At 37.6% G+C, this 20,487-nt stretch overlaps 4 protein-coding genes across 6 annotated transcripts; 2 read left to right on the top strand and 2 right to left on the bottom strand.

Annotated features, from left to right (window-relative positions):
- Positions 1–164: 164 nt before the first annotated feature.
- upf3b (UPF3 regulator of nonsense transcripts homolog B (yeast)) lies at positions 165–6,738 on the bottom strand. Of its 2 annotated transcripts, none has more exons than XM_015389098.1 (10): positions 6,459–6,738; positions 6,187–6,293; positions 6,007–6,113; positions 5,821–5,919; positions 3,747–3,857; positions 3,609–3,652; positions 2,879–3,070; positions 2,649–2,806; positions 2,266–2,569; positions 165–2,188 (listed from the first exon to the last, which is right to left on the bottom strand). In XM_015389098.1, the coding sequence occupies exons 1-10, from the start codon at positions 6,615–6,617 to the stop codon at positions 2,054–2,056; spliced, it is 1,416 nt and encodes a 471-aa protein (XP_015244584.1). In that variant the 5' UTR covers positions 6,618–6,738; the 3' UTR covers positions 165–2,053. The 2 variants fall into 2 exon arrangements, with proteins under 2 accessions (XP_015244584.1, XP_015244594.1); XM_015389108.1 differs by having other exon boundaries at positions 6,507–6,738.
- A 1,722-nt stretch (positions 6,739–8,460) lies between these two features.
- Positions 8,461–10,561, top strand: ndufa1 (NADH:ubiquinone oxidoreductase subunit A1). The gene is made up of 3 exons (XM_015388281.1): positions 8,461–8,704; positions 8,791–8,880; positions 10,437–10,561. Exons 1-3 carry the CDS (start codon positions 8,603–8,605, stop codon positions 10,455–10,457), a joined length of 213 nt encoding a protein of 70 aa, XP_015243767.1. The 5' UTR covers positions 8,461–8,602; the 3' UTR covers positions 10,458–10,561.
- A 307-nt stretch (positions 10,562–10,868) lies between these two features.
- On the bottom strand, positions 10,869–14,477 carry nkap (NFKB activating protein). Its single transcript, XM_015388270.1, has 8 exons — positions 13,945–14,477; positions 13,608–13,688; positions 13,468–13,532; positions 13,223–13,318; positions 13,086–13,125; positions 12,806–12,997; positions 12,528–12,677; positions 10,869–11,287 (listed from the first exon to the last, which is right to left on the bottom strand). The coding sequence occupies exons 1-8, from the start codon at positions 14,352–14,354 to the stop codon at positions 11,113–11,115; spliced, it is 1,209 nt and encodes a 402-aa protein (XP_015243756.1). The 5' UTR covers positions 14,355–14,477; the 3' UTR covers positions 10,869–11,112.
- A 1,261-nt stretch (positions 14,478–15,738) lies between these two features.
- zbtb33 (zinc finger and BTB domain containing 33) lies at positions 15,739–19,152 on the top strand. 2 transcript variants are annotated; one of them, XM_015389166.1, is made up of 2 exons: positions 15,739–15,767; positions 16,838–19,152. In XM_015389166.1, exon 2 carries the CDS (start codon positions 16,840–16,842, stop codon positions 18,664–18,666), a length of 1,827 nt encoding a protein of 608 aa, XP_015244652.1. In that variant the 5' UTR covers positions 15,739–15,767; positions 16,838–16,839; the 3' UTR covers positions 18,667–19,152. The 2 variants fall into 2 exon arrangements, with proteins under 2 accessions (XP_015244652.1, XP_015244660.1); XM_015389174.1 differs by lacking the exon at positions 15,739–15,767 and adding an exon at positions 15,801–16,115.
- Positions 19,153–20,487: the final 1,335 nt, after the last annotated feature.

Here is a 20,487-nt window from a genome sequence, read left to right as displayed (position 1 = left end):
TTTTTTTTTTTCAAAGTATACAAACAGTATTTGTCTAAACTTATTTTTATATTAAAGCACTTGATGCTTTTAAAATGTCATATGTGCAATTCTATTTCAAGAACTTAAAAATAAAATTTGAGGCAGGCAACAGTTCAAAGTAAAAACAGACTTCAGCAAATATTTTTATTTCCCAAAAAAAGTCATTTTATTAGTACTACCAGCAATGATTTGTCCTAAGACTGCACTCGTTTTACAGATAAATCATGTTAAAAGTGATTCTCCAATTTAAGGCCACATGTGGATCCCACTGAACAATGCAAAGCAAGCACAGATCTCACATGGCAGTGTGGTTTAAAATATCTTTCTCAGCCATTAATTGCATAAAATGAAAATTAAGGAGCAAGCAAAGAAAAAAAAAGTTATATTGTTTAGCTCATGAAATTAGAAAGACAAACTGTGAAGAACAGCAAATTCAGAAAGTCCACACACCCATGCCATGATACAATGCCGTGTTTTTAAGGTAAAAAATTAAAGAGTTTGTGATAAATCATTTTAAAATGTTTTCCAATAACTATAGGACACATAGTGTGTCTTTGTTCAATTTCTCTGAAACACAAACCTTTAGGAGTAAAACTTGCCTTTAACCTTTAACTAATACCTTCTTGAAACACCTTATAATTCAGTTTCTTCTTCAATTTCCACATGTATAATAGTGATCTGATAAACCGGAAAAAATAAGCAATCCCAAAAATGTAGAACAGCAGAAAAACTATAAAATTTTATGACAATTATAAAAGAAGAAAAGAAAAGAAAACCAGTTAGGGAATTTGTCAAAAAGCCAACAGCAAAACTGATGAAGCTGCAGGATCTCCTTACAAATGCAGATTGAGTTTTTCAAAATAAACTCTCCTACATTCTCCATATTTAAGGACTAAGGATGAGCACTGCAAAGCAGGAGGATTTATCTAAATCCCACAGGTCTGCCTTAAAACTCCCAAAACCTTTTGAGCAGCATGCATCACTTTACCATCCTCGTTTGAAAGTTCTTTTTCTTGTTCTTTTTTTTCTTAGACAAAAATAAAACTGCACCAAAAATGAGGCATGGGGGTGGCAGCATCAGAATCTGGGATTCTTTTATTTTCAGGTAAAAGTTTCATTTTTTTTTATAATCTCTCCATTTCCATTTCCATTTATTTAGCAGGATTACAAGGAGAAAACAGAAGCACACTCATCAGCAAATTTCAGTTTTAGTATATTTTATGGAGAGGTCAGAATTACATCTGACAGACAATCTTTGAGCTGACCTGAGAATAGCGGAAACAATCTAATAGATTAGGAGAACTCTTGAGGCAGAGTTTACAAATATTACCACTATGTAGAAAGCAGACTGAATATTATTTTTTTTTAAAAGACAGAAAATAAATCTGATTAAGGATTTCCCTTTCATATTGATGATTACTGTATCTTTGTGAGTCGCTTTGGATAAAAGCGAATGCTAAATGCATAAACATAAACAACATTTTCAGTGTGCACACTTGTGTAACCAGGTAACTCAAACTTTATTACATTTTTGACTGACCAGATTAGTATGACTGCAGCTGAGAGATACATGAATTGTCACATTTAAGGATTCATTATGGACTCATTTTTTATTTTTGAAAATCCAGGCATTGTACCCAGACCTTTGAAAACCAGGGGAATGAAGTGTGAGAATGTGAAACTGATAGAGCATAGAGCTATATGGGAGTTTGCTGGAAGCATCCTGGAGTTATTTTGGAGACACAGATTTTGATCTGATGTTAACAGTGAAACATTTTCCCACCAGAGCGACATTAATGACATAAGGCCACCAGGAAAACTTTGGCATCACCTACTGAGCCCTACAGCTGCACCCTTCCAAACGGTTACAGTTAATTCTGTACTAAACAGGGTGTCAGTCGGGCACTGAGAGGCATAACAGACCCTCTTCCGCGGCGACTGGGATAGGCGGGTGACGCCATGCTCCATCAGTGCTGCTTGAGACTCTTGAGCCTCACGAGCCTCTGTTGTCACACAAAATAAAAAAAAACCCTCAGTCATCTCCTCTGTCTCCTGCTTTCTTGTTATCGGGCTCTGGTTTCCGGTCGGCAGAGCTGGATTCTGCTCCTCCTGTCGTGCGGTTGCGGCTCCTGGCCCCCGGCTGGTACAGTTGAATGGCGGGCCGGTCCTGACGGAAACAGACAAGCAGCACTTTAATAGGCGGTTTAGAAAAATCCCAGCGCCCCGAAAGCCTCATGCTCCTACCTTATTACGCACTCGCTCCCTTTTACCGCTCTCCTCCTTCTTGTTCTCTCTGGCGGGTTTCTCCAGCTTCTCGGAGTGAGGGGAGTCTGCAGAGTTCTCACTTCTCCTCCTCTCTAAGGCCTTTTCTTTTTTCAGCTCCTCCTCCCGTTTTCTGCACGTATTCTCCCCGTCCTGCTGTTCCCTCCGTCTCCGCCGCTCCTCGTCCTGCCGTCGGATGCGCTCCTTCTCTCTCTGCCGGTGCTCCCTCTCCTTCTCTCGCTCCAAATCACGCTCTCTGAACTCCTTCCGGCCATCTTCATATCCTCTATGGGTAAAAATCACCACATTCTGTTCCGTTACTGCTGTTGATCTTGGCAAATGAAAAGAAATGGGGACTAACTGACTTTCTTTCTCGATCCTCCCTGCTGCCTAAGTTCTGCCTCCTCCTGTGATCAGGGCCTCCTGAGGGTCGGTCCTCTCTATGTGGCTTCTCAGGTTTCTTGAACTTCTCCTTGGGCTTTTCAGAATCTCCATCCTCATTTCTGTCCGGCTTCTTCAGGAGCTGAAAGTAAAGGAAGCAACACACTGAAATGACGGCCGCTTCTAGGAGTCACTGTTGCTCCGCAGCAAATACCTTAATTTTGGGTTCTTCTTTGTTCTGCTCCTTGTCTTTATTCTCCAGCGGTTTCTCAAGTCTTTTCATCTTCTCCGCCTCCTTTCGTTTCCTCCGCTCCTCTTCCCTCCACTTGCGGCGCTCTTCGTCACGTATGCGCTTCCGCTCAAGCTCCCTCCTTTTTCTCTCCTCCTTCTTTTCCTCCCTCAGCCTCTGAACAGCGTTTAGTGAAAAAAAATGTTGAAGCAAACAACAGCAGAAAAAAAGAGTTTGTCTCATATAGAGCTGGGCTTAAAAATCAACTCTATTTTATTCCTTTAAAATCAGATTAATTTCTTTTTTTTCCTTCAAGTTTTATACTTATAAAAACAAAATAAACAATTATGTTAATTGCTTTAAAAAAGCATTTATTTTTAATCATCATGTCTAGGGGGTGACTTTCATGCATCTTAATTGCATAAATTATAAGTCAGCTAGTTTATCAACTATAAAAACACATCTAAGGACAAAAAGTGATGAACAGATGTCAAGAAAAAAGAAAATCAAAATTTTCAAAAAGTAAATCTTCAAAAACAGAAAAATTTAATCAATCAATTTTAATCAATTATTATCAAAGGCCTAATGTCAGATTTTCCAAATTGGCTTTTCCCCTATAATGTATTCAATTACACCCCCCCCCAAAAAAAAAAAAAATATAGGCATTTTTCTTTAAAGGGTAAACCTTTTTCTTACAGCGCTGCATTATGTTTACCTGTTTGTTCTTCAGAAAGTCCAGCAGAGGAGTTGTTTTTTTGGCTAAAAAGACAAACGTATCTTAAATCAGCTTTTCTTGATGTCGCTGCTGTCCAAACATACGGTGATGCTTTTAGTTCGGCTCGTTAAAACAAACCTTCCAGTTCCTTCGATCTTGCCTCGATCTCCTCTAGCAGAGTCTCCGGCGTCGATGTCAGCTTCTCTTCATCTCCATTGTAATACTCAAGGAACCTTTTATAATCGGGATCTACAAAGACACAAAAGGAAAACCAAAAGCAAAACGAAGTATAAATATTGGAGATGCACTGATCCAGTTTTTTCCGATTCAATCAGATACCGATACCCGAGCTGAGCGTATCGGCCGGCACCCGATACTGATCGGATTAAACTGTTGAATGAATAAACCATACACCTTGCCATGTGAGCGAAGACTTTACCTCAAAATAAACATTGTGTAACAAAAGGTAAAAAATTAACATACATATAAATGTAATTATTTTTTAATAAATAAGCCTTCAAAATATAGAAATAACAATTCCAACAATTTCAATATCCGATCCAGATATCGGATTGATGCAGCTCTAATAATTATTCATACACGTATGGTACAGAACCACGCACTCTTCAAAACTGGCATCGGAAATATCAGTAGATGAGTCTGAATCGCTCAGACTAGTACTAGCAGTAGATACGCTGGTCCGTCATAGCCTGACGTAGTCCTACTCAATTCTAGTCAGAATATGAGTCTGATACTGCTCCATAGAGCTGTGATTATGGGGCGTTTTGAACGAACCAGGAAAAAAAATGCCTCTGCACTCAATTGGATAGACCTACAACCAATAAGAGCAATGCAGTGCATGACATATGTTAAGCAACGCACAGTTGTTGTCAACAAAAATCAAAGCGTGCAGTTGCACACCTAGAATAAAACGATGAGCCTTGATCGCGTTTCTCTGTTCCTCTTTTAAAATTAATTTGCTGTCGATATCTTCTAGAACAGACCTAATAGCAGAATCTACTCACCCCAATACTCCAGCGGCAGCCATTGTTGTTGTCGCCAAAGCATGCTTTGGTCACGTGGTTGATTACGTTACTGTTGATCATCTGTCCATCATCGTATAAAGCCCGCCCTGACAATTTGATTGACCCGCCTGATATTGTGCGAGCATACTCGCGCTACTATTGTGCAATGCCAGACCGAACTTCCCGACCTCAAAGCTTGTGGGCGGGACTAAGTTCGGAATGGCACCCAGGCTAGGTCCGTCATGCTGTAAAACCCGACGCTATCGAATGAAAAGTGTCGTTTTCAAATGACAGCAAACATGAGCTTTGTGTGTTGATCATTAAGGGCAGATTATACTTCTGCGACCTGAAACATCAAATGTCGCTTGCGTCTGGTCGCAAACCAGTTTTGCTGGTATGCTTCTGCAACGTCGGTCTGGAATGTCTAGGAACGCACAGCAGTTTCCCGCAAAAGCACAAGGGGAGCCAATTAGAGAACTCGCAGGAACTTCGGCGGATGGTCATGAGAATTTCGGCGGCACCGGCAGGAGTGTTTATCTTCCAAAACAACAATGGCGTGTCTGCAAAATATCACGGTAAGGGAGATGGATCTAGAGTTTCTAGACATCGAAGAGGAACAGGTTCTGTTAATGGAGTTTGCAAATAGACAGATTAACCACACAGACAGCCCGAAAGGCACACCAAGGACCAATCACAGCTGCTTTTTGTCTGTGCATTACTACTTGAGGTCTCCGCGAGTTTGCATCCGTCCGACGAGTAGTCAGAATGTTTTTGAGGTGTGCAACGATGCTTGCAGAGCCTCTGCGCAGGGAGCATGGTTGCACAAAGAGACAGATTTGACGGTTGCAGAGGCTATGGGTCAGAAGCACAAATTGGCCTTAATTCTCAGAGTTAATGTTGCTCTTGCTCACATTCGATATTTCAAAGTGATCCGTTCAGTTCACCTTCCACTAAAATTAGGAAAGTATCCAGTAAAAAAGGTTCATTGAATGCGTTCATGCACAACACTGCCCTGGGTTGCCTAAAATGATTGCCTGGAAGAAAAATCAGCCTTCTTAGTCTGATCTACTATAATACAGATTGTTGGGTCACATCTCTTATAGAAGCCACAGACTGAGCTGAACCCTCTTTTTAGTACGAGCCTCTGTTTTATTAGAGTTTATAGTAGAAAAGTAGAACAATTTTACCTTCAATAATTGTTCCACATTTTGAGTCCTTCTTCTTGCTTCTTTTCTTAGCCGTCTTTTGGAAAGGGGCAAACTCCACGATGGCAGGATACTCCTGTCCTGTTAAGGAACAACACACATATACAGACAACAATCATGCATTGATTTCACTCTTTGGAAAATGTTATTTCTTTTTCCCAATCATACCTCTGTTATCTATGAAGACATATCCATCGAATCGATCCCTGAAGAGAACAATGTCCTCCTGATTTTTGAAACTGATATAAGCTCTGGCGAAGAGATGGGGGAAAAGGCTGCGGAGGGAAATGAGTTTTAGAAAAATAAATAAACATGAACACAGAGGAGGTGTGGTAATTAGAGAACTACCTGGTGTCGTTAGAGAAAAACTCCATGTAGTCCACCTCTGGAAGAGGCTGCAGCTGCTCCTCCAGCTCCTCTTTAGTTAGATTTGGAGGTAACCTCCTGATCACAATCTTGGAGATTATTGTTTAAACACAGTTAAAAATAATGTTCACAATCAAACTTATATTACCTTAAAATAAAGCGCAACATACTATTTAATCTTAACTTTACAAATTTAAACTAGTTTAACTCCATAGTTCTTAACGAATGATGCGATCTTTTTAAACTAGTCAAACCTTTAAGCAGCTGCTGCTAGCAATAACAGCTCTGCTAGCAGTTTCTACCTTTGTCATGGTCTCCTTCTTCTCCTTACACTTCTCCGTCTTCTCTCCATCTTCACACCTTATCTCGACTTTTTTCTCCTTCGGTCGCGTGTTTTCTTTGTCTTCTTTCATAGCTGAAAGGCTACAGTGTTTACTTTGATAGCAGCCAGAAAACTTGTTTACTTTTTTTTAGCAAGTTAGCCTGCCTGAACCAACCGAGCTGATCAACTTCCTCTCTAACGGCTAAACTTGCAGTTCAGTCGCCACCACAAGGGGGAGATGAAGAGCGCCTGACCCCCTGTCAGCGCTACTACTTCTTCTTCTCCTTATTTTCTGTTATGGCGGATCGCAAGCAACTTTAAGGAGCATACCGCCACCTACTGTACATGAGTGTGTAGCAACATTACTTTACATCAAATTTTATTTATTTTTTTATTTTGTATTCTGTAGATAAATAAATAATGCTTTCCTTAATTTGTGAATATCGTTTATTTTTCTTTCATTTCCCAATATTCCTTTAAAACTTCATTCTTTGCCTGTCTTTGCAACCATCCTTTTAATTTCTCGCTTTCATGTTCATAAGTCTTTCAGTTCATCAGTTGTCAGCACTATTTGATTATTGTTTATTTTAAAAACTATTTTAATTATATTTGTTGATATTCAAAATTTCCTTTTGTGTCTTTTTATAGCTTCTACTTTAATGTATACTCCACAGTAAAAATCCAGCATGATTGTGCCCTTAAAAATGGTAATTGTATTGCTTTCTTTAAAAAATTTAATATATCGTAGAGATGTGTCATAAAGAATTTTGAGACTGAAGTCAGAATTCTGACTTTTCCCCCCATATTATACTGAAAGAAAATGTATAAATCAGTGATCCTCCTCTGTGATAAAGATGAACAAAAACTGTATTAACTTTTAAATTAAACCTATCCAAAAGAGTGTAAAATATAAGTGAATGTTTGTCTTTTATTTGTTGTATTAGGATCTCAAAAATATTTAGCATATAATTGTAATAATTTACAATGTTTTTTTTTTAAACAAAGTAAGTAGAAACAAGTAAGGCAATAGCAACAGTACAAATCTGTGGAAGGCATAGTAGAGGCAGATTTCAAAAATGGAAACACAAGGCATTATTGATAAGCATTTCAGTATTTCAGTCAGGTATTCGTATGATTCGATACATTTAAAAGATTTCAAATATAACATGAATTCAGATTAAAAAAAAACTTTAAAGATTGGGGATGATCTTAACACTTTTTGTTTATGAATAAAGAATTATGCTAAACACAAAATAAGGTTACAAAAGAGTTCTATTGTTTTGTTTTTCAATAATATCCCAACAGTGACCATATCTCTATAAATATATTCAGGAAGTGCAATTTTTTTATTTCATCCATGTTTCTAAGCAATTCCAAAATGTTTTGGTTTAATTGCATTCATAGAAGACATGGTCAATTGTTTCTATATCACTTTCACAGAATGAGCATTTATTGATATCAATATTAACATTAATTCTTAGCAGTTCTTTTGAGGGGTAAATTGCATTTAAAATTTTAAAGTGGGTTTCTTTAGCTTTTGGTTGTATGGGGGGTTTTAGATAAAGAGTTCTCAGTGTTTGAATTTATTTTTTCTCAAATTTGCAAAGAAGGTTATTTTTATTTATTCGAAACAAAAGTTTCGTTTAGGCAGTTCCTAATTGTATGGTTATTGATTTTTTTGGTCAGTGATTGATGTGGCGTTAATAGATAAATTTGAATAATTTACTATGTATCGCTAGAAATTTATGACTGTGACATTTTCATCTACATTTTCCTGGTCCCTCTGGTTTTAAAATATATAGTGTTTTTATATTGATTAAATTTAGCAAGTTTTGGTGTGATAGTGTTGTTCTCAAGCCGAAAACAAAAACTTCTTTGAACGAAGGACGCTCTTGATGCTTTTACTTTGAAAAAGCTTGAACCGGAAATCCTTCCCTCTCGTCACGGAAGTCAGGTCAGAGCGGTCGACATTTTCTTAGCAGCGTTAGCATAATACGAAGCTTTTTGCCAATTTTAGGGACAACTTTGTTGTCCTCGCTGCTTGTTAAATACTCCTGGCAGTAACAGCGGGTAAACATGTGGTATGAAATCCTTCCCAGCCTCGGTATTATGACCGTGTGTCTAATTATTCCGGGGATTGTGACTGCAAACGTCCACAAGTTCACCAACGGTGGAAAGGTGAAAGACGGCGACCTAACAACCGTCTGCCTGTTTATTTCTGGTCTAAATGGTCTGACTGAGGCTGTCTGTTTTATCCCCTTCAGGAGAAAAGGGTCGCCCGGATTCCGTGGCAGTGGTACCTGATGCAGAGAGACAGTAGGGTGTCAGGAACGGGTGAGCACTTCCAGTCCAAGGTGAGTCTGCTTCAAATACCAACAGATCGTTCCCAATAATATTAATTATATATATATATATATATATATATATATATATATATATATAGTTATGAAATCTTAGACAGTGGTTTAAAATAAATGTCCAAGTTAAATGAAGAGGAAGATAATTCTAGCACATGAAAGTGTAAAAGTCAATGAAAAAGCAGATATATTAGCAAAAATGGCTTTAGAGGGAACAATAATCATTACAATTTCTTTTAGGAAGGGGGAAGGAAAATCACTTATTAAGAGTGAAGAAATGGAAAAATGGCCAAAGAGGTGGAATGAAGATAAGACAGGAAGAGGATTATAAAAGATTCAAAAATCAGTATTAAATAAATAAAAGGAAGATATTTGGAATGCTTTGCCTGAAAATGTATTTGTAGTTCAGTTGGAGAACTCAGCTTTTTGTTAAATGTGACTATAATCTTAAACTGTAAAATTGGCAACTTTTGACAGGCAAGCTCTGCTGGCATGGAAGATGCTGTACAAACATTTCTCACCTACTAACTATTATATCTATAGAGTAACAGGAATATTCAATATAAAAACAGATCTTTGTATATCACAAAACTGGGTCATATTAGTTTTGTTTTAGTTTCACAAATTATGAAATCTGATGATCAAATATTGCTTTAAAAAAAAATAATTTCTAGATTTGATGATGCTGTTACACCAAAGGGAAATGTTTTACTGCCACTCCAGAGGTTTTTATAGCAGCTTCTGTGAACAATATGTTTTCTGTAAAATGTAGATGTTGCAAACAATCAAATGTTCAAATAAGATCTATTTTTGTAAATGTAATGTTTCCTTCTGCTAAAATGTTTCAGTCCTCTTGTTTAAGGACATTTATTGAAAACAAAACTTGGTCGATTAGATGATAAAAATCAAAGAAGTATCTTATAGAATTATACACAAGATATATCCAGCAAAAAACACATTCCAGGGATTTAATTTTGATATTGATAACTCCTGTACTGTAAATACAAAAAAAAAAACTCCTCACTAATCAAAGAACGATACTTCCTGGCTATTTTATTTGAACAGGTTAAACCAGATATTAACTTACTCAGACCAACTAAAGTGACACTGTTTATTAGATTTAGTGAGGATCGTTAGAAATATAATGAGTAATGAGAGATCTTTTGAGATATTAAAACTGAGGTGTTTGGACGAAAAAATATACAGTCCATGTTTTAAGGTACGGCGGTGATACCATCATGTTATGGGGGTGTTTTGCAGCATGAGTGGCCAATTCATTGGAAAAAAAACTTTGAAATCATTAGGATCCTCAAAGCTGTCATGAAATAATCATTTACTTATCTCCTGTACAAAGAGAATCAGATGCTAACATCTGCATTGTTGGAATTAATCCACTCTAGACTCCAGCTTTAGGTTTTACCAAAAAAGACAAACATCAGCTGCAGTTGGAGCTGGAGAGAATTTAGTCAAATCAGTCTGAAGAATGAGAACGTGTGTTTTCCTATAAACAACCTTATGTCCCATAACAGCTTTGTTTTTGTTTCCCCCCACAGGGACTGGAGAACATTAATTGAAGAGGATCATGCAGAGCCGAAACGTCGATGTTGTAAATTAAATGTATGAAAAAAATTTTTCTTTTGAAATCAGTTGTGATTAAATAAACTGTTCCACACTGGAAGAGTTTGAATGCTGTTATCTTTTACCTATTACTTTGGGTTTATCACAATTAGCTCTTTAAATTAAACTTCTATTGGATGAATCAACATTTTACTTTTTCTGCTGAAATATAAAAAAAGGCTTTAAAGTCTAATACACAAAGAAACAAGCATTTACTTCATCCATAAACAATTCCTTCTGTGTACTAGTTAGTAAAACCACACTTTCTTGTTAAGTAGATCTTTTATTAAACCAAAGTTTTTTTTGTTTTTTTTTAAACAACTAAAACATTTACAAAAAATTTTTACTTTTTTTTTTTATTTATACTAAGGAATTTTTGACATTTCCTTAGCATAATGTCACTGAAAACAGTTGTAAAGAGAAACAGGTCTTTTATTTTTTTTATATTAATGTGGATTTTGAATAACCCAAAAAATAAAAGAACTTCCATATTTCTTTTTTTCTTTTATGCTTAAAATTGTCCCTCACTTCAATGAGACTGAGAAATAAGAGTCAACACTTTAAGCCACCAGACAAAGCAGGTCCTTCCAGCAGCAGGGAACAATAGAGCAGTCATTTCTCCTCCTTGCCTTTGGTTTTTCTATACACCATCTCTCTGAAACTCGACAGGATCTTGCTCTCCCTCTTCCTCCTCTCCTCCTGGTTGAAGGAGGCCAGAGCTCTCTTTTCATCTGCGCTGTAGATCTGGTTTTCCTTTCTCAGACGCACAGCCTCCATACGCCGATGTCTGTGGGGGAGGAACAGATTATCTATCAGTGTTACGGTGAGAACAAACAAGAAAAGCTGCAATAAAGAACCAGTTTGGTTTAAGGGGGGAAATGTACACCAAAATTATCTATATTTAATAAATTGGAAGACCAGTGGATAGAAAACGTCAACTTCCAGCGAATGTTTGAGAAAATCTTAAGTTTTCCTCATTGACTTGTAAATAATGGCAAGAAACTGTTTTTAAATTCCAGGTTCTTTTCAAAAGGTCCTCCAGGTATTTCAGTCTCTAATCCCAGGGAATTAGGTGAAGTAGCACCAACCTTTAAGGGTAGTTTAATTTCCAATTTAAATAATTTCTCTCAGAAAAGATGCAAAGAACATGTCCCAAATCCTTTTTCATAATATCTTTTTGTAATTTCCCTGTTCTGTTAGCAGATTCACACCAAAAAATTCTAATTATCTGTAAAGGAGTGTGCAAGAACCTCACATTTCTCTTCATTTCACCCACTGTTGGTTAATTTCTGCCAAGAATTAAATTTCTAGGTCATAGTAATTCCTGTAAAACATTACAAATTTATTAAAAATAATTTTTTTTTGAGAGGAATATTGACTGATAAAATATGTCTTGCAAAGGTTTAGTCTTCGGCCCTCTAATCTGAGGAAGAACTCTTTCATAGCATTTTCCCTCACATGGCTTTTAGGGTGCTTCTGTCACCTTTGCTAATCTGAAAAAATATATCTCCACAGCATGATGCAGCCACTGCCATCATGCTGGGTTCCTGATGTAATGTGAAATGGCTAACCAATACTGATACTTTTGTAAAGATGTCTATGACACAAGGGCTGGAACAATCAAATAAATTGATTATTGAAATGATCGTTTAGTAATTGATTAATCGTTAACTGGGGTATAGAGACACTAAATAATGCTTTTAGCTGACAGAGCAAACCACCTATTGCAGAAATTATATCAAAATTGTAAAAGAAAACATATAAACATCTTGTATTTAAGATTAGAAACTGTCAATATGCTCTATTCAGTTTTAGTTTGACCCGGTTTGATTTAGTTAAAATATCCTTCAATAAATCTTTGGCTATCCGATTATTAATTGAAATAATAATTGACAGATGAATCGATTTGTAAAATACTAATTAGTTGCAGCCCTATAGGACATACAAACCAACCCTTTTGTTGTGTATAGCATAGATTATGTCTTGGTTTTCTACAATTTATACTCTGACTTCTGAGCTGTGCCCACCTGCTGCCGCTCATGACGTAACCGGACTTCTCAAAGTTTGCGATCTCATCGCTGGTGAGGCCGATTTCTCCTCTTCTTGGGATTCGTTTGCCCGCTTTCACGTACTCTGCCATAGCAGCACCTTCACCCGGCAACAGCGCATGACCAAAACTGGGGGAAGACAAAACGTAAGGCCATCAGACAACACATGACTGACAAAACGTGGTTGAAATATAATAATCTTCAGGGTTTCCAAAAAAAGCTTCTTAAAGATCTAGAGAAAATCTAAAGAGACTCACTCCAGCGGTTTGTCATCCTGCGACATGTGAGTGAGCGGAGCCTCTGGACCAACAATGTTTTCATCGGTTCCAGTTTTCTCCACCCACATCAGTCCGCCGGTCTCTTCTTCCTCTTCTTCTGACTCCTCGCTGCTTGAGTCACTGGACTCTTTCTGGTTCTTCTTGGACTTCTTCTTCTTGGACTTCTTAGACCTGCAACACAATTAAGAGATTTTAATCAAACACAACTAAAATGAACTGGAGAATTAAGCTGGTTGGTGGCTGCCATATCAGAACCTACTTCTTACTCTTCTTCTTCTTTTTCTTCTTCTTTACTTCTTCTGTTTTAGAAAACAAGAAAACACAATTTAGCTAAACAAAAAAAGAAAAGAAAAGAAAAATAATAAAAAAAAGTACATTCAATTCAAAATGTCTCACCCTCTGAATCGGACTCCAACTCGCGGTCCTCTGGGTGTTTTTTGGTTTTATTTTTCTTTGACTTCTTTTTCTTCTTCTTTTTCTTCTTCTTTTCCTCTGTTAACCACAAATAAGATTGCATAGAAGAGGTTAAAAAAGTGCAAATGCTGCAAATCTAAGTTAAAATACTGTTTCTTTCCACCATATATCAGTAAATATCCCTAGAAGGATTCACTGCCACTGATTTTTAGTCAGAATCTACCCACCTTCTGAGCTCAAATCTGAGCTGCTGTTTTTCTCGTCTTCTTCAACTGGTGTAAATTCATCAGAGCTGATGGCGAGAGAAGGCATAATTAACAGCAGCAACATAAAGCCAACCCATCTATTTAGTGGATTCTTCACTTACTCTGGTTCTTTCACTCTTGGAGAATATCCCCAGACTTCAGGACAACCAAGCTCACCAATCCGCTCCCGTTCCTGCAGACGCCTGCAGCACAATAAAAATATTACAAGAGTTCCTCATTCTAAAATAGGTGGGGAAAAAATACTTTTCCACCATAATCTTTCTCTTTTGTCCAGATGTAACTTTATAAGGCTACCTTAAAGTCATTATTCAGAGATAATAGATAGTCATCCTACAATCAGACTGCTATATATAACTATATTAGTCTGAGCACAACAGCTGCACAGTAAAACATGGTGGTGGCTGCATTATGCTGTGGGGATTCTTTATTAATTGTTACCTGGCAATAAAAGCCTCCTGTCTCTGCCTCTGAACATCGTCCCTCTGCTGCTGGTAATAATAGTCATCTTTGAATCCTCCATGTTTTCCGTCCCGCTGCTCGGACCAGTGGCTGTGGTTGCTGCCGTTGTTGTGACGTTCTCTGGACCTGGATCTGGATCTGGACCGGCTCAGACCGGGACTCCCGATGCGGATTCTTCTGATATTTCTCGCCTCTTTAAATCGACGCTCCCGCTCCTCTTGCTCCCTCTCTTTGTTGCGGGGTTTCGGGAGTTTGGGCCCGAAGCTGTCCGGAGACAAGCTGTGGTCTCTGCTGCGATTTCGGCTTCGGGATCGTGTCCGGGGTCTCCGGGCCCGAGGACTGCGGGAGCCCCTGTCCCCGTCGGAGCTCGACCGATCAGAGAGAGGCATTCCCTCTAATATCTGTGACCTTACTGCCTAATGCAGTTTAACACAGCTAGAGGGTACGGTAAAGTATGTTGCTAACGATTCTAATACGTAATTAAAAACAGGAAAAGAAATTGTGTCCAACGCTTAAACAGGTCCGTCTATCTACCAAATCCACAGAGCGACAGTTCCGGAAGGGGACTAAAGTTCCAAAAGCTGAATTTAGCAGATTTCTTAAAACCTTACCAAAACAATCTATTAATCAGATTAAAAATATAATAACATATTATCCAATGACCCCAGAACTAACCAATTTATCAATAATGGAACATCAATCACTGACCAAAAATCCAACAACAATACAATTAGGAACTGTCTAAACGAAATTTTTGGTCCCTGGGAAAATACATAAAAATAACTTTCTTTGCGAATTTGAGAAAAAAAATCGATTGAAACACTGAGAACTCTTAATCTAAAGCTCCTCATACAACGAAAAGCTACTCACTTTAAAATTTTAAATGCAATTTACTCCTCAAAAGAACTACTAAGAATTCGTTTTAATATTGAGAACAATAAATGCTCATTCTGTGAAAGTGATATAGAAACAATTGTCTTCTATGAATGCAATCAAACCATAACATTTTGGAATTGCTTAGAAACATGGATCAAATCGAAAATTGCACTTCCTGAATCTATTTCTAGAGATATGGTAACTTTTGGAATATTATTGAAAAACAAATCAATAACCTTATTTTGTGTTTAGCTAAATTCTTTATTCATAAACAAAGAGTGTTGATATCATCCCCAATCTTTTTTTTGAACTGATTTCAAGTTATATTTGAAATCTCTTAAATATCGAATCATACGAATACCTGACTGAAACACTGATGATCATCATCCTAACATGAATCCCCTTGTTGCCATTTTAATAATTATTTCATTATTATCAGCCATTCCTTTTATTTATTTATATTTTTGTGTTGCCTTGTGCTTCCATTTTTAAAATCTGCCTCTACTATGCCTTCCACATATTTGTACTCTTGATATTGCTTTACTTGTTTGTATTTACTTTGTTTAAATGAAGTAAAAAAAAAAAAAAAAAAAAAAAAGGATAATTTAAAAAATGATTTGCTTTTGTGGCTGTGAAAAGAGATTTACGTTTATCCTAAAAAAGATTTGTCGGATGACTCATTAATAACCAATTATCACAAAGATATCACAGCCATATTGGTCAGTCAGTTGCTTTGTGAAACATTACACAGATGGATTGTACCTTTTTTCATATGTAATAGCACGGTTATAATGCATTTTTTTCCTAAAGCCAGTTAAATTTAAAAAGCACGGATTTGATACCTTTACTCTGAAAGTCTTCAATTAATTTCCGGTGACGCAGCTGACTGTAGGGTAGTTCCGGTTTGCTGTCTTTCTGCGAAGAAGGTAATTATTTACCCGCTAGCTTTTGTGTCTACCTTCAGGTTTAGATTTAGCTCCATCATTTAAGTTGCAAGTAAATATCCAAGTGTCACTTTGCGTGTTATAAGTTCACCCTCTACGTCATTTATTTGCCCGTATTTTTGTAATAAATCCTCCCATGCTAACAGAATGCTAGCCAACAGGCCGCACTTCCTCTTCGTTAGATAGAAGACATCTTTACCTTTGTTAGCATACTAACTGCACCGGTCGACTATTTAGCTTCTAATATGTTAAAAACTAGTAACATAATGTTTATTTAAGCAGCATAGACGTGCTTTAACAAAAGAGCATTCAAGTTTTTAAAGATAAAAGGTATAAATTCTCTTTTTATCGTTAAATATGTGCTGTAATTTGGTAACCATTTGATTAAACAGGAATATTGTAACGGTTTAAATCAGTTACTTGTCACTTTTTAAATAATAATTCTTAGTGAGTATGTATATGGTCAGAAGTAGCTAATTTAAATTCCTTTTCCTATACCTTAAATGTATGTATGTTCATATATTTTGTCAGGCTTGTTCATCATGGTAACATGGTTGCATATCTCCACCCTGGACTGTTGTTAAATCATATGTGTAAATTCTATGTAATAGACAACATCAAATTAGCTTTGCTGGAATGATATAGTAGTAATACCTTCCCAAGATAAATGGGCAGAAAAATGTTTAGTAAAGCTGGCAGACACACATAGTTCCACAAAGGATCACTCTTTTTTTTTTATTTGTGCCCAGTTTTTTTTTTCTCTGGACTTCAGCATTAAGTACTACTTTATTTTAGTAAAATTTAAGTATAATACTTTTAAGTTAGTTGTTGGATCGTGAAAAGAACAACTGAGCGTTTTTCTTGATCTCTGGAGGTATCTTCATATAATCCAACCTGAACAAACAGAAGCTCTTCAGGTTTTTTGTTTATTAATTTCCTGCATAGTGAGTGAGGTGTATTTAGTTATGATAAACTGACAGATTGACCTAACTATATACGCAGGATGGATTCTAAGTGTTTCCCTGTTTTGATTGTCTGTTCTCTTCCTGCAGCCATGCCAGGCTTAAAGCTGATATCTGCGACTGACACGCAGTATTCGGCAGCTCTTCTGAAGTCTCTGAATGAGCAGCGAAGCCATGGATTGTTTTGTGATGTCACCATCATTATACAGGACAAAAAATTCAGAGCGCACAAAACAATTCTGTCCGCCTCTAGCACGTACTTTCACCAGCTCTTTGATGTCGCTGGACAAGTGATCGAGCTTAACTTCATCAAGCCAGAAATCTTTGAACATGTCCTCAACTACATCTACAGCTCCAAAATTGTCCGCATCCGGTCTGACATGCTTGAGGAGCTCATAAAAGCTGGAAAGATACTGGGAGTGAATTTTATTTCTAACTTGCATTCTCCACTTTCACAAGTGAAAGGTTTGCAAGGTTTGTCGCAGGAGTTGGGAAACAAAGGCAGCTCTTCTTCGGAAATCATGCCTGTGATTGCTGAGTCTTTCTCCATTTCTGCAGAGGAATTCAACCAGGCGAAGAAACCTGCAGCTGATGAGGAGGACTTGGACGATGTTGTGTTTGTTTCGCATACAGATGCTCAAAGCAGAGCAGCAAGTCGGAGAGCCGATCCCTCTGAAATAATTGATTTGGACAAAGTGGATTCAGAAAGCGTTGGAACCAGGCAGAGTGAAGATTCAAATCATGCAGTAAAAACAGCAGCTGTCCTGAGAACCAATGGTGCCAAGTATCCTAGCATCACTGGACAAGTGAACAGTCCTCTAAACAATCCAGACAGCAGCTCCAGTAACTTATCACCTAGGGTGTCCTCTGGGAGTGTCCCCACAACACCTTCTCAATCCCACAGCCTCACCCCTCAGCCGACAAGTGCTTCCCAGACATTTGAAACTAGCGAGATGTTGGGGGTTCACAAAAAGCAAGTGGCAACATCTCAGCATTCGGATTTCAAGATAAGGCTCATGGACGTTTCTGAAATCTCATCTATCACTGCTGACAACCTCAAGGGAAGTACAGAAGCAAAACAGACGGTGACCCTGGACACAGGCACACAGATCGATTCTCTTTCATCGGGTTGTAAAGTGTACGCTAACATTGGAGAGGACACCTACGACATTGTCCAAATGAAAGAAGATCCAGGAGAAGGAGGCTCTAAACCCAAAGTGAAAAGAGCGTTGATGGCAACGCCCAAAAAACCCTTTGATGACATGCCGTTGTCGCCATTGGAAGGTCCAAAGAAAAAGAAGAACACCATGGAACTAGAGGATCACTATGAGGTGGTCATGGATGGAAAGACTTTTTACGTTTGCGCCGTGTGTAGACGCCCGTACGTGTGCATCACTAGCCTGCGTCGTCACTTCAATACTCACTCATGGGAAAAGAAGTACCCATGTCGGTTCTGCAACAAGGTTTTCGCCCTGGCAGAATACAGAACTAAACACGAAGTGACCCACACTGGTGAAAGGAGGTACCAGTGCCTGATCTGTAATGAAATGTTTGTAAATTACCAGGTTCTCTCCAACCACTGCAAGCAGGCCCACAATCAGGATGCATGCGGGAGGAAGGAGAAAGATGACGGAGGCAACAAATTGTACCGCCTGCTGCCATGTAGATCAAATAAGAAAAAGTCATGGGTGACCAACCTACAGGACTCGCCACTCATTTCTGATGATGGTAGCATGCTGGAAATGAACTCTGCAGACACGGAGGCCATCCACTCACCATCCCAGAACAGGATGTTGAGCTGGGACGACATCTTCACTGAGCCGGGTGCTCACATGAGACCAGACTCTCACACACAGCCAATATCAGCCATGAGCTCTCCTCTAGATGGAGCCACTGAGTTTGAATATATCACATCATAGACCTCAGTCAGTCCTCCTATCCTGTGCCTTCTTGGTTATTCTTCTATTTTAGTCCTCATTTTCAACTTATCTGAAGACAAAATCTAAACCCTCAGCATATAAAGGCTTTTAGCAATGTCTTCATGTTATGAAGTTAACAAGATTTGAATGGTTAAACTTTTATTATAAATGTTATACATTGCCCCACAGTTTGTCACTAATGCTTGCAGATTGTCGTAACAGACGAGTCTACTAGAAGTTATAAAGCCTCTTTCATACCAGAATGTGCACATTCTCTTGTCTCTAAAAGTGAAGACTTTTTTTTTTTTTTGCCTTTAAAAAAATCTGTGATGAAATTTGTTGTATATCTATTATAGCAGCTATGGACATTCAACAGGAAAAGATCTGTTAAGTCATTGCTTTTAGTTGATTTGATAATGGGACCTTTTATTTATGTATAGATATAATATTCATCCATTTTCTGACACGCTTTATCCCAAGTGGGGCCATGAGCTTGGCCAGCTGTCTACGGGGGAGAGGCGGGGTTTACCCTGGACAGGTCCCCAGTCTGTCACAGGGCAACACAGAGACAACCATTCTCAGCTAAGGAGAATTCAGAGAAGCCTAATTACCTTACAGTCATGTTTTTGGACTGTGGGAGGAAGATGGAGTACCCAGAGAGAACCCACACACGCACAACATGCAAATTCCATGCAGAAAAGACCCCGGGCCGGGAATCGAACCCGCAACATTCTTGCTGCAAGGCAGCAGTGCTACCCAGTGAGCACCCCCATAAATATAAATAACATACTATCTAATAATATATATATAATAATCTATATATATAATATATATATTATACTAGGGCTGAAAAAATTAATCGGATTGTGATTAATCGGTTATTGAAATAATAGTCAACTAATTTAGTACCGGTAATCAATTAATTTTTAACTGGAGTGTAGAGACTCTAACATGTCTTTAGCTGAGAGCAACGCACTTAGAGCAGCAATTATACAAAAATTAAAACAGTTATATTTAAACATGTTGCATTTAAAATAAACATCTTCGTCTGTCAATATCCTCTATCCAGAATTTCTCAAGTGGAAATGTTTCAGTTTCACCTGGTTTGATTTCACAAAAAGTCTCTTTTAAGAAACCTCTGGTTATCCCATTATTAATCGAAAAAATGATTGACAGATTAATCGATTTGCAAAATAATCATTAGTTGCAGCCCTAATATATATATATATAATGTTAAATTTCCTGACTACTCAAAGGTGGGATGTCTCATGCAGGCTGATCAAGTCACATTTCATCGATCAGGAACAGGGTGATCTGTTTTATTAATATGAGCCATTCATTTATTAAACCGTGCTTTGTTTTCTGATGGCGTCTATATTCGACTACTTTTTTTTTTCATAAAAAACTATAAAATGCAAGTAATGGAATGCAATAAGATTTTCGAAATATTGAAACTGTCTTCAATAAAATAGTCCAGCTGTTAATATTAGCAGTTTTCTCTGATTATGTTTTTTATTATTTTAATGTTAATTCTTTTGTAAATTATATTTTTTTATTGTGTCTTTGGGGCCGAACATTTGTACAGTCCTAAAAGTGGTTTTTAAAAAACAGTATGCTGGTTGAATTACTTACATGTTAACTGGATTTTTTTTATGTTAACGTAAAGGTAGGGATACTAACTGGTTCGTTAGTACTTAGCACTTAAATCAGGGGTTGTTGTTTTTTCCTTTGTTTTACATGTCAGAAAGTAGAACATGCTTTTTGCAGGTAAAGGTAGAGCTAATGCTTGAATCTACACTCATGTTATCAGATTAAATGCTA

This window comes from Cyprinodon variegatus, unplaced genomic scaffold, assembly GCF_000732505.1.
Source record: "Cyprinodon variegatus isolate N-32 unplaced genomic scaffold, C_variegatus-1.0 Scaffold19, whole genome shotgun sequence".
NCBI classification, from domain to species: Eukaryota; Metazoa; Chordata; class Actinopteri; order Cyprinodontiformes; family Cyprinodontidae; genus Cyprinodon; species Cyprinodon variegatus.
This window is presented reverse-complemented; position numbering and strand designations above follow the sequence as displayed.

Bases quoted from the DNA above. Each gene is read 5' to 3' on its own strand.
- upf3b (XM_015389098.1), bottom strand. From the start codon at position 6,617: ATGAAAGAAGACAAAGAAAACACGCGACCGAAGGAGAAAAAAGTCGAG. The intron at 6,294-6,458 runs GTTTGACTAGTT...ATAATCTCCAAG, and splicing joins CTAGCAGCAGCTGCTTAAAG to ATTGTGATCAGGAGGTTACC. The intron at 6,114-6,186 runs GTAGTTCTCTAA...TTCCCTCCGCAG, and splicing joins TTTTTCTCTAACGACACCAG to CCTTTTCCCCCATCTCTTCG.
- ndufa1 (XM_015388281.1), top strand. From the start codon at position 8,603: ATGTGGTATGAAATCCTTCCCAGCCTCGGTATTATGACCGTGTGTCTA. The intron at 8,705-8,790 runs GTGAAAGACGGC...TATCCCCTTCAG, and splicing joins AGTTCACCAACGGTGGAAAG to GAGAAAAGGGTCGCCCGGAT. The intron at 8,881-10,436 runs GTGAGTCTGCTT...TTCCCCCCACAG, and splicing joins GTGAGCACTTCCAGTCCAAG to GGACTGGAGAACATTAATTG.
- nkap (XM_015388270.1), bottom strand. From the start codon at position 14,354: ATGCCTCTCTCTGATCGGTCGAGCTCCGACGGGGACAGGGGCTCCCGC. The intron at 13,319-13,467 runs GTGGGTAGATTC...TGTGGTTAACAG, and splicing joins CTCAGATTTGAGCTCAGAAG to AGGAAAAGAAGAAGAAAAAG. The intron at 11,288-12,527 runs GTGGGCACAGCT...CCTCCCCCACAG, and splicing joins TACGTCATGAGCGGCAGCAG to ACATCGGCGTATGGAGGCTG.
- zbtb33 (XM_015389166.1), top strand. From the start codon at position 16,840: ATGCCAGGCTTAAAGCTGATATCTGCGACTGACACGCAGTATTCGGCA.